This window comes from Tamandua tetradactyla, chromosome X (assembly GCF_023851605.1).
Source record: "Tamandua tetradactyla isolate mTamTet1 chromosome X, mTamTet1.pri, whole genome shotgun sequence".
Taxonomy (NCBI): domain Eukaryota; kingdom Metazoa; phylum Chordata; class Mammalia; order Pilosa; family Myrmecophagidae; genus Tamandua; species Tamandua tetradactyla.
In genome coordinates this window covers 173,657,622-173,669,758 of record NC_135353.1, presented here as the reverse complement: position 1 = coordinate 173,669,758, position 12,137 = coordinate 173,657,622, and the positions used below count along the sequence as shown (strand labels likewise).

General features: G+C 44.3%; 1 protein-coding gene across 1 annotated transcript in view; it reads right to left on the bottom strand.

Moving 5' to 3' along the window:
* CRLF2 (cytokine receptor like factor 2) overlaps positions 1 to 10,239 on the bottom strand; it is a 29,296-nt gene extending 19,057 nt beyond the window's left edge. The window contains exon 1 of the mRNA XM_077145117.1: positions 10,115 to 10,239. Coding sequence (XP_077001232.1) covers positions 10,115 to 10,199 — 85 coding nt within the window. The 5' untranslated portion in view covers positions 10,200 to 10,239. The remainder of the gene's footprint in view (positions 1 to 10,114) is intronic.
* Between the last annotated feature and the right edge of the window lie 1,898 nt (positions 10,240 to 12,137).

Sequence of the window (12,137 nt, the reverse complement as noted above, 5' to 3'; positions counted from 1 at the left end):
GAAAGTAACTGATGTGTTCATTCTAGGATTGAGCAAATATGTAACTCTATTATGGATAATTGGATCCAAGTTTCTCACAGTCAGCAAAGAGAGTTACAAATATGGAAACATGGAAGGCTGGAAAGAACCCTGAGGTGTTGGATTGGAAGGGGGAATACCAGGATGGATTTGGTGGGTGGATGGAGGGATGGATGGAGGGAGGGAGGGAGGGAGGGAGGGATGGATGGATGGATGGATGGATGGATGGATGGATGGATGGATGGAGGGAGGGAGGGATGGATGGATGGATGGATGGATGGATGAATGATGGATGGATGGATGGATGGATGGATGGTTGGATGGAGGGAGGGAGGGAGGGAGGGATGGAAGGATGGATGGATGGATGGATGGATGGTTGGATGGAGGGAGGGAGGGATGGATGGATGGATGGATGGATGGATGGATGGATGGATGGATGGATGGATGGGTAGATGTACAGCTAGCTAGCCAGATGATAGGTAGGTAGGTACGTAGATAGATAGATAGATAGATAGATAGATAGATAGATAGATAGATAGATAGATAAATAGATAGACAGATAGATAGATAGAATGAAAGTGAAAGAATGAAGAAATAAGTAGGAATAAAAGAAGTCTTTCCTTGAAGGAGAGTGTCAATAATGAATTAGAAGGAAAGACAGAATTACAAAAATGAACATTTGACAATTAGCCTAAAAGCAATTCTTTTAGATATGAATTATCAATGGGTGCTAAAATTGGTGGGAAAAAAATGTATGATAGGTAACAGGATATTTACATGGTCCAAAGTATTTCCCTACAACATCATTGTTCATTACGAAGAGAAGAGAAGTAACTATGATGTGGAAAAATCTGATAAACTCCATCTTAATCAAGTGACTGAGGTGAATGTCACTAGAATTAGGACAAATAGATAGCCAAATATCTTCTGAGAGGATGTACCAAGAAGGACACGGTACAGCCTCTGTGGTAGTTTAACTAAAATATTCTTGCCTAAATTGCATAACCCAAATATAACCATTAGAAGGGATTCATGAAAAGCGTCAGACAGGACTTCCTCTTCCAAAGTTGGGAGGATTGCCAGATACCCTGACAACCTCCTGCTAGTGCTGCTTTGAATGTAGAAAGTCCTGGCTCAAATTCAATATTGGTCAACCCCAAATTGTAGGACAGTCTTCTAAATAATTTGCCTACACTCTTCAAAACTGAGAAAGACGTGAAACACAAAGAAAGACTGAGTAATGTTTCCAAATTAAAGCTGGATTGGATTCAGTACCAGATTTTTTTTTTCTCTTGCTATGCATATTGGTGAAACAACTAGTGAACTCTGTATAAAGTCTGAGGATTGGACGATAACATTTTAACAACATTAATTTATTGATTTTATTCAGTGCATTGTGGTTATATAAGAGAATGTACTTATTTAAAGGGGTGTCATGTCTACTATGTATTCTCAAAATTTCAGAAAAAAAGGATATGCAAGGAGAAAATATAAAATACATATAGGTATTTATTCTGAATAAATAAATGGAATTGCGGACATATTCATTGACAGTTCATTCATAAGGCCAATCAGTCATAGAGTACCCAACTGTACAACATGTGGAATTAATTAAGCACCAGCTATGTGATTGGGAAACTTGGACCATTAAAAGGCATGTTGGTAGAGTACATTTAATGATGTTTTACAGCCCTTGTTAGTGACATGTATTTAAAGTTTACAAATCAGCATGCCCATTGATGTGCTCACTTTTTTCCTCCAGTAGACAAAACACAGGAAAGATACCTTTCAACACACAAAGAAGAATTATCTCCAGACCCTAGAGATGGAACATAGAAGGTAGGTGCGCAGACTTGAGAATCAGGAAGCCTGGGTTCCTGCTTCCACAGTGTCTGTTCCAAGACTTCCGACCAATATTCTCTTTTCCCTTTTTGATTAGTCAGACTGATGACTCTCACACCTGACATTTTGACATCATTGCAATCATCTGGGACTCCACCAAACCTTCTTTGTAACCTTCTCAGCTAGTTTCTTGCCTTCGTTGTGTTTTCCCAAACCGATCGACAGAAATTAGTCTCGTTGGCCTAGACCCTCGCTGAGTACATTGAAAAATGCTCAGAAAATGCAAGTTAAATTGGGCTGAAAACCAGAAGCAAGGAGAAATTACTCATCATACAGGACTCCTTCATATGACTCTGGGGCTATCCCAGCTTCTGAAATCAGAGAATAAAATTAGATAATGGACATTACTTGATGTCTTAAGAAGGAAGACCCTTTATCTCTCCGAGGCGTATGAAATACTTTGGTTCGATACTGCCATCGTCAGCTTCATAACTGACAACAAAATGAACAACATTGAATTTGAGCCATGACCTTCTACATTCAAAGCAGCACTAGTAGGAGGGTGTCAGGGCATCTGGAAATCCTCCCAATTTTGGAACAGGAAGTCCTGTGTGCCCCCTTCCATGAATCCCTTAAAGACAGGGAGGTTTGCACCTCAGTCCTCAGTGAACATTAAGTCACATCTCTCAACTTCCATAGAAAATGTCCCATGGATAGAACCTCACACCCTCATTTTCCAAAAGGAAAGCAGAAATGTTCTGTGCTTACATGACTCCCCCACATGATGACTCAGAGTCAAGGACAAGCGGTCCAGCCGTCTGACTCCTGGCCTCATGCCTGTCCTTTAGAAGGAGAAGGACAAAGAAGTGACTTGTTCACCTCTTGCTTCTCAGTTGACTACCCATATCTGCCAGCTACTGGACTCAGTCATTAGCCATTCCTGCTGAGCTACTAGTGACCACAAGGGCCCAGCTTTGATGGGGGGAGTGTGATCCTCAGACTCACCACAGTGATGTGGTCAACATTTTTCTAAGATGGGCTTTGGGAGGGAAAGGGTGGACGGTTTCCCACTCAATCCACAAAATGTCTTTGTGAGCACAATTTTGAACCTGCGGTAGAGTCATCTCACAAGTTACCTGAAAACCGGCCCAAGAGTTACAAGCCCGTTGTAAGGCTTTAGGGGCTGTTTGGAAAACAGAAAAGGAACTGACCTCAGCCCATTTGTCCTCACCCCTGCCCTATGCTTTAGAACAACTTCTGCCTCCTCTTCCCATTTCCAGGAGCCACCTACACTTCTGGACCCTCCATCTATCAGCCATTACCATTTCTGGGGCCATCACTTACCCTAAAATGTGCCATTGCCTCTTGGGTTTTCTTATTCCTTATGTTTGAAATCAGTTCCTCAACAAGATTCTAAGCTCTTTGACAGAAAGGAACTCATGTTTTCTTGGAACTGTTTTATCTACAATTGTCACTCCAGAAAATACAAATATTTTCTTAATACTATCATTGGATAGCATTAAGTTATTTTGAAATTTAAAGAGGTAAAGGCATAACTGGCAAATCGTACCAGAAAACCTATAATCTATTGGCGCGTTGGTGATGAAAGCAGCTTTTACCAAGAGAGAGAGAAGTTTGCAGAGACAGAAAGGGAGGAGAGAAAGACCGAGTGAGTGGTCTTTGGGTGTTTCATTCCTACCTTGAATGAACACAACATTTACATTCAAAATCCAACTCTCACCAAGACCCCAAGTCCACACCAAGTCGCGGGAATGCTGCCGGCCACATTTCTAACATAATTCAAGTTACCCTTCCTTCTTTCTTTTCACTCCTTTTATTAAAATTAATTTTATGGTATCACTCAAAATAATTTTATAGACTCTAAACTTTGAACTGTCTATATTAAGAATTAGTTGGAATGGATTTCAGTGCCTTTGATCTAAGATTTCAGGTATTGATTCACCACAGTGTACCCGTCTGAGGATATCTGGGAAAAACATTAACTATCATTTCTTTGGATCAACACGGACTCGGTACACCTATGCAATGGAACATTCCTCAACCATAAAATGAATGATCGTTGCTACAACGTGGATAAACCTCAAAATCATCATGTACGATGAAAGAAGCTCGTCACAAAAGACCATGTATTATGGGATTCCATTGACACAAAATGTCCAGAGTAAGTCAATTAGTAGAAACACAAAGCAGATTAGTAGCTGACAGGAGCAAAGGCGGGTGTTTCCTAGAAGGAAAGGGGACTGATAACTGAAGGGTTCAGGGCTTCTTTTTGAGGTGATGAAAATGTTCTAAAACTGTCTGTTGGGCAGCTGCACATATCTATGAACATATTAAAAAACATTGAATTGTACACTTTACATGAGTGGATTTTTTGGTGTGTGAATTCTAGGTCACTAAAGTTGCTACGAAAACAAAAATTGAACCAGTTTCGCGGTGCTTCGGCCGCCAGATCCTTCCAATGTCTTCTGATAGAAGCAGTCTTCCCTATCACTGATAAGCAGGTACCCAAACAGATGGGTCTGTGGAAACAAAGGCTGCTCTCACCAACATCTGTGCCCCAGGCAGATGAGACCATTAGAAACTCCTGGTACTTTTGTAAAGCTGCCTTTGATTCCACAACCCTTGCCCCCCTTTCTTTTTTTTTTTTTCTCAGAAAAATGGAAGAGTGGCAGGAAATCTGGAGATGAACAGATTTGCACACCGCGGGCCCCAGATATACCGATACATCATTCAAACACCAAGAATTTCCTTTTGAATTTAGAGCCCGCCTCTCCGTTAAAAAAACATAGAGCAGGTTGATGAATCACAATCCTTTGCTATCACAAGCTTGAGTATGACAAGGGAACTCACTGCCCCAACCCTTAGATCTTGGTCAGAAACAGTGGGTAACTGGTCGACGTCAGAGAGCATGACTTAACACAACTTCACTTAAAACCCTCGTAGAATTTTGCATATACTTGGGGATAAATGCCTGAAGTGACCTTTGCATTGATAAAAAGACAACAAGAATCCACACCATAATCACAAATTAAAATCCGCGAATCAAATGATCTATCCCAGAAGCAGGGAAGTTGGAGAAGCAGTGATGTAAAGATCTCCATTAGGGGGCAAGGTCCCTGATTAAATGAGAAACCTGCATGTCAAAAGACGCAGGATTGATGAGGGGAGGCTGGGCTGAAAGAAGGACCTTGCTCAGAGCCAAACCTCTGAGACCTCACCCGACATCCCCAGCCCCATCCTCATCTACGGACCTACTGTTGGCTGGAAGGAGGATTCCAGAAAATACACTCCTATTTATTTCTGTGCTGAATGCAAAGTAAGGCTCCCAAGACTGAGTTAGAATGGGCACGTATTGCAAACCTTTAGTAAGCCTAAATTTGACTCTTTGATAAGTTGCGTTGCAAATGTGGTCTTTGGGGTTTCTTCCATTCATTTTTAATCATTCAGCTGAAATGCTAAGGAAAGAATCAAAATAAGCAAGTACCATGCAACGCGGGCCTCTCAGGTATACCACCGTCTCTCCTCCATCATACCTGCCTCCCCCAAGTCCAGTGAAAGCCTTCACCATCCATAGCTAACCTTATTACCTGGCCCCCATCCTGGGTTTTCTGAGCCACCTCTCTTTGTCCAGGTTCTCTCATCCGCTCACTGTCTGTCTCCACTACCTGTCCTGTGTTTCCTCTCTTATAGAGGATGGATGTCCTGCCATCATGTTTCTGCCTAATATCACCTCAGAGAGAACCAAGAGGCACAGTGATTCTCTCCAAAATTCCCATCAGAATTGGATGGCCGAAATAATGATCAGGGTGATTTGGTGTCACTCTCCCCAGCTCAGAAAATCCCACTGTGATGGCTTGAACTGTGTCCCCTAAAGAAGAGATGACCTTGTCCTTCGGAATGTGGCCTTATTTGGAAAGAGGATCTTTGCAGGTGTAATTGGTGAAGGTGAAGCCAACTTGGAATAAGGTGGGTCCTGATGCAATATGACTGCTGTCATAAGCAGAGGGCGATTCGGTCACAAAGACAGACAGATACAGCAAAGCAGACAGAGGTGCAGATTGGAGGGATGCGTCCACAAGCCAAGGAGTGCCAGTAACCATCAGACACTGGAAGAGGTAAGAAGGGGTCCTCTTCTTTAGCCTCCAGAGAGAGCTCAGTGGGCGGATGAGAGAACCTGGACAAAGAGAGGTGGCTCAGAAAACCCACGAGGGGGCCAGGTAGCAAGGTTAGCCATGGATGGTGAAGGCTTTAACTGGACTTGGGAGAGGCAGGTATGATGGAGGAGAGACGGTGGTACACCTGAGAGGCCCGCATTGCATGGTACTTGCTTATTTTGATTCTTTCCTTAGCATTTCAGCTGAATGATTAAAATGAATCTGAAGACCTTGATTTTGACCTCCAGAACAGTGAGAGAAGAAATTTCTATGGGTTCGGTATTTTGTTTTGGCAGCCACAGGATGACCACAACTCTTGTAATTTCTGGTGCTCCAGTGGACAACCCATCAAAGTCTCTCAAGATGGGGAGACTGCAGAGAACATGCAGCATATCCCAAAAGCTCTTGTATAGAAGGTTCACTGGACATAGGGTATTTGAATATTGATAACAGGCATCTATCCACGGGTGACCATGCTATGTCTTCTCGATATAAAACACACTTTGTTGATGTACATAATGACGTGAGATGTGCATTGGTTTCTTTGGCATGTGCAGTGGTAGATTTGCTGCCAGTGCTTCCCTGCCCCTTTTCATGGCTGTTCCTGCAAGTCACAGACAATATCAGCAAAATGGCAGACAGGATTCAAGATCTCATCCCCAGCTCCATTTGTGCTGTGTCAGCCTGAAGGACTCACTCTCTTTGTCATCTCCAAAAGAGGCAACCACACAAGAAGAGTGTTTATCAAGCATCTTAGAGACAGCATGTGGAAGGAGAAAACAGCCCTACTCTTCATCAATGGGTGAACAGAAAAATAAAATATGGCACGTCCATGCCATGGAATATTATAAAGCTGTGAAAAGGAAAGGATACAAAATGTAGTATACCCAAACAATGGACTATTATTCATCTGTGGAAAGGAATGACGTGTGAGATGGAGTGAGGGGGGATGGAGAGCTATTGCTGGATGAATATGAGTTTTAATTGGGAGTGATGAAAATAGTCTAGAAATAGTGGTGAAAGCTGCACAATACCGTCAACATACTTATCATCAAAGAATCATTTACCGACAATGGTTAAGATGATTTTTAGGACATTTTACCACAGTTAAAATAAATAAATGATTATTAATTACTTTAAAAGCAAGGAATGGAATTCTGATGCAGCTACCACCTAGAGGCACCTTAAAGACATGATGCTGAGGGAAAGAAGGCAGGCACACGACAAATATCATCTGTCACCACTTAATATGAAATATCTAGAATAGGCAAATTCTTAGAGGAAGAAAGCAGATCCAAGGTTTCCAAGGGCTTGTGGGATGGGGGTTTGAAGTGACTTCTCAATGGATAGGCTGTCTTGTGGAGCGATAAAAATGTTCCATGAACTTGATAGGGGTTGTGTTTGTCTGTCATGAAGATACTTAGTGCCACTGAATTGTACACTTACAAATGGTGGCATGGTAAATTTTAAGTTATGTGTGTTTTATGAGAATTAAAAAAAGACACTGTGTTGACATCCCATGGTCATCTCAAACACATTGTTGTCAAGTCTTCCCATTTCCATTTAATCACAATATGCAGATGTTCCCCATCTCCCAAACCACAGATGGGGAAACTTTCCCTTCAGGAACAATGTTTGGGGTCACTGTGAATTCTCCGTTTCCTGCCCCCACTGTCACCCATCTCTAGCCTCCTGCCTTAACCCAAGCCCCTCAATTTCTGCTCCATTCAGAGTGAATACCAGGGTCCAGCTGTAGACGAATCCCCATACTAGATATGGGGGAAATGCCCCAGAATGGAGGCGTGTTAAAACTGATGTGTAACCTGTGCTCTCATTTCCATGCTTGAGGCTCCCACTTTACTTATCAGCCTCTCCTCAACCTTTCCATCCTGATCCCTCACCCTCTACACGGCACCATGATGGAAGCAGCTGACATCAGTAGAGCCCAGAGTGTGTGCTCGGGTTGTGCTGTGCCTCCTACAGGCATCTCTGTGTTAGCCCTGCAATAGCCAGAGGAGGCAGGTGCTATTACCTGCTCATTTCAGGTGTGGGAAATGGGCTTAGGGAGACCAAGTCAATCTTTGACAGACAGACGTTCTACTTTCCCTGACCCTGGACGACTCTTCTCTGGAAACATTGTCCATGAAAACTCACAGACATGTGCACTCTGGCTTCTCTGCTTGGATAGGCTTCTCCCTCTTGACCCCTTCTACACAGACCCAACTCTCCATCTCCATCTCTTCCTCCATTTCTGTGCATTCTATGTTGCAAAGCACAATGGCGGACACACACACAGACAACCGCTGGTCAACGAAAGCCAATAGGTTGACGGACTGATGGATCAAAAAAGCCACTGATGTGGGGAGGGTGGGTGGGGAAGCAGTCTTTCCCTCCAACCTCTCTTCAGCCTTTAACGGAGCCCCACAGCTGGCTCATTCACGCCTACACACATTTTCCCTCTTGCTTTCCCTTACTCTTGCTTTGACATCATCCCATGCTGTTAACTCACGTTGGGTGAATGCACACCACACCATTATGCTCCATCAGAAAATAAAACTTTCTTTGATGGAAACATGATCTGAAAGCCAAATTGCACAGCTCTTTCTAAAACGGGAGGTTGGAAAGAGCTCCAGTAGAGTTCTGCAGGTTTCCAGCTGGCACAGGCGGTGTCATCACTCACCTCCACCCAGCAGCTGGGTCCTAATTGGTTTATGATGATGGACGTGAGGGCAAGGGCATGAGAGGGACATTTCGTAAAGCGTGGGTATCCCGTGGGCTGAAAGCTAAGTTCAGAACAGCTTTCACACCTCTGATGGCCTTGGTAAAAGGCTGTGTGTTGAAAAGAAAGAAAAACAAACCACAGAAGCCATCAAGGGAGAACCCCTCTGGTTTTTATAAGAAGTTACAAAAGGAGAGCTTGGAGAACGCTCAGTTTTGAAAACCAACCTGGATATGCATGGATAGCTTTTAGGTGCACATTTGTCTATGGATCTGTATAAACTGTACCTTCCCAGCAAATTCCTGCACAGGGTATGGGCTAAGGAGGGAAAGGAGGGTCTCCAGAAAGGACCTAGAATCCACAGCCATGGTGCATTGGAGCTGTGTTCTGATGGGGGGGCCACTGATGCGATTCGCATGGGTGTCAATCCAATAACCCATCCATCGGGACCACTTGAGGTCAAGTCCAGAGGGGATTCCACCTCCAGTTTCCCTTGTGAGATCGCTCAATTTGCAATCTCAAGGCCATGGGCAAAAGGGTTTCCAGGGACTCGTACAAACCCAGGTGGGCAGGAAGCTAGCACAAAAACAGAAGAGAACACTTCCAATTCGGGGTGTTGTGTTGGGATGGCAAGGAAGCTAAGGGGACCCTAGAGAGCCCTTTGTATCTGTGCCAAGCACCGGAGCTGGACAGTAAATGCTCGCCCTCTGAGCTGAGCCCCGTTCTACATTGCTACCTGCATGGGATCTCCTGGTTGGCTGCTCCTGTTTGTGCTGTAAACACAACTGAAGGGACAGGGTTTAGCCACAATGTCTGGGAAAGCCCCAGGGACAAGACCAGGAGAATGGCAAGCTGAGAGCCATTCCCAGAAGGCATGGACTCGTGCGTCCCTCTCTGTAGGCTGGCATGAAGTTACGGGGTTCAGTGCCACCTGCCTGGTGTAAGTTATTTCATAGACGATGACACCTCATCGTTCTCTGAGGTCTCCTGGTAATGTGACTTCACCACAGGAAGATAAATATTGATTTAAGAAAACAAAAATTCGACCTCTTTGAAGATAGAAAATGAAGATTAGGGGACTTGGCGCCAGCCACCCCAGGTTGTCCCTGCAACAGGTAGCACCTTCCCTTTTTCTCCCATTCCACTGTCATCCTGCACTCAAGGAAAGAGAAGGCAGTTTGCAATGGGTTCAGCTTATCCGGATCCAATTTTAGATGTGCAGCAATCTTGACACACCTGTTGTAACTTTATGAATGAGACGGCGTGGTTGACGGACCGGAAAAAAAAGGGGGCGATGGGGTATGAAAATAAGAAAACATTTTGCACACACGTGTGGCCACATCCCCAGAAGTCAGCTTACCTGCCCCTCCTATGTCCTCCGAAACTGTCAGGTCTACCAGCAGGAGGATGGTGGCAGCTGCCCACAGCGGGAAGAAGCTGGTCATGCTTGGCGAGAAGCAACAGAGTGTATAGTCAATGGACCTGCAGAACTACGGGGTTACGCCTGATGTGCAAGGTCACCACATTTTAAAGGGGTGGAAAAGGAACTACCGTGATGACTTCAGGAAGCAGAGTCACGCTTTATCTTTAAAAATAATACTTGTAAAAAAAAATGCTAAAGGGATAGTGATTTGCATATGCTCTGATGAGCTTCCTTGCAAAGTTTATTGGGAATAAGCATTCCACGTCCGGTGAGGACTCTGTTCTCCCGGATGATGGTTTGAAGCACGTTCGGCTTCGGCACACATCCCTTCCCTTCGATCTCATCTCCCCAGCTTCAAGGGTTTGATCATGACCCTCTGCCCCAATGAGCAGCACTAACTTGGCTCGTTATTAAGAAGCAGGACAGACATTTCAACCCTTGCCTGTTTGAAGCCAAAGACGGTTTGAGCTGTATCTGCTGAACTACCCAGCCAGAACTGCGGCACTCACAGTGTTTTGGCACACTACGTGATCATGCCCCATTGACATGGTACCACAGTATCAAAACTAAGCAGGTACAACACCTTAAAACTTCTTGGCTCATCTTCTGTGATTCCTTCTTCCCAAATCCAAAAGGCACAGAGTCAGGATGTCCATTCCTTCCTGGGAATTCAGACCTGAGAAGAGTCTTGAGACAGCTCAGTCCTAGAAGCAAGCAGAAGCGAGGATTATATCTGGAAGGGATGTGGTTTGGGGACTCTTGGCGTTCAAACAGAGAATCAGTTTCTGGGGCGATAGTAGTGAGACTTTAGGGTTTGCTTGCTTTGAGAGCTGGCAGCTGAAATTGGAACATGAGTGGCCAATTGGTAGCCTCCACTCCTGCCTACAAATTCACCTACACGAGTTGGTGCCAATCCCTCTTATTAAAAATAGCAATAATGATAGCTTGTATTTATAAAAATGTTTCATAGCCAAAAAGCACTTTCACATATATTCCATGACAAAAAAAAAATCTGTGAGTGATATGAGAAAAGCAAAGTGAAGATAAATATCTCTGTGTTACAGTTAAAAACGAAGGCTCCAAGTTGCTAAGAGGAAGGTGATTTGCTCCAAACTGCTTGTTCAAGGCTGTCTCAGGGTCAGGTTTTTCCCCAGCCAACACCTCCTGATGCCTCTAGCATCCTCTCTTCCAATGTCCTGGGATGTCCTCAGGCTGATGTAACAAATTCCCAGAACTTTAGTGGCTTAAAACAGAAAAAAAAATTTTTTTTTTCAGTTCCAGGAGGTCAGGAGTCTAAAACTTGTCTCACTGGGCTAAAATAAAACTCTGGACAGAGCTGGCTCCTTCTGGAGCCTCTAGAGGAAGTCAGTTTCTTGGCCTATTCCAGAATCTAAAGACCACCCACATTCCTTGGCTTGTGGCCCCTTCCTCCATCTTCCAAGCTCATCGCGACAATCTCTGCTTCTGTGGTGCCACTTTCTTCTCTGATCCTGGCCCCTCTGCCTCCCTCTTCTGAGATCCCTGTATTACACTGGGTCTACCCCCATAATCCAAGATAATTTCTCCATCTCATAACCCTGAACTGAATCCCATCTACCAAGTAAGTTGACACATTCATAGGTCCCAGGGAGTAGGATGTGGACATCTTTTGGGTGGAAGGCATTGTTCTGCCTATCATAGGGCCAATCTCAGAGGACAGAACCCAGTTCCAGGTGGAATAAGTGATGAGATGCACCTTTACCTTTCATGGTGCATGCTGGGAACCCCCAACCAGGAAGTGGAGAGACTGAAGATGACCTAAGTGGTTTGGGGGCACCCAGTGGAAAAGGCTAAGTTTGTCCACTCCAGAGGAGGAGGGCAGCAAGGCAGCCTTTTTAATGTCTCTGTTGCTTTTCTGATGTTTCTATGGAAAGATAACCCATCCCAGGCCCAGGGCTGAGGGTCAAGATGCTAAAAATCC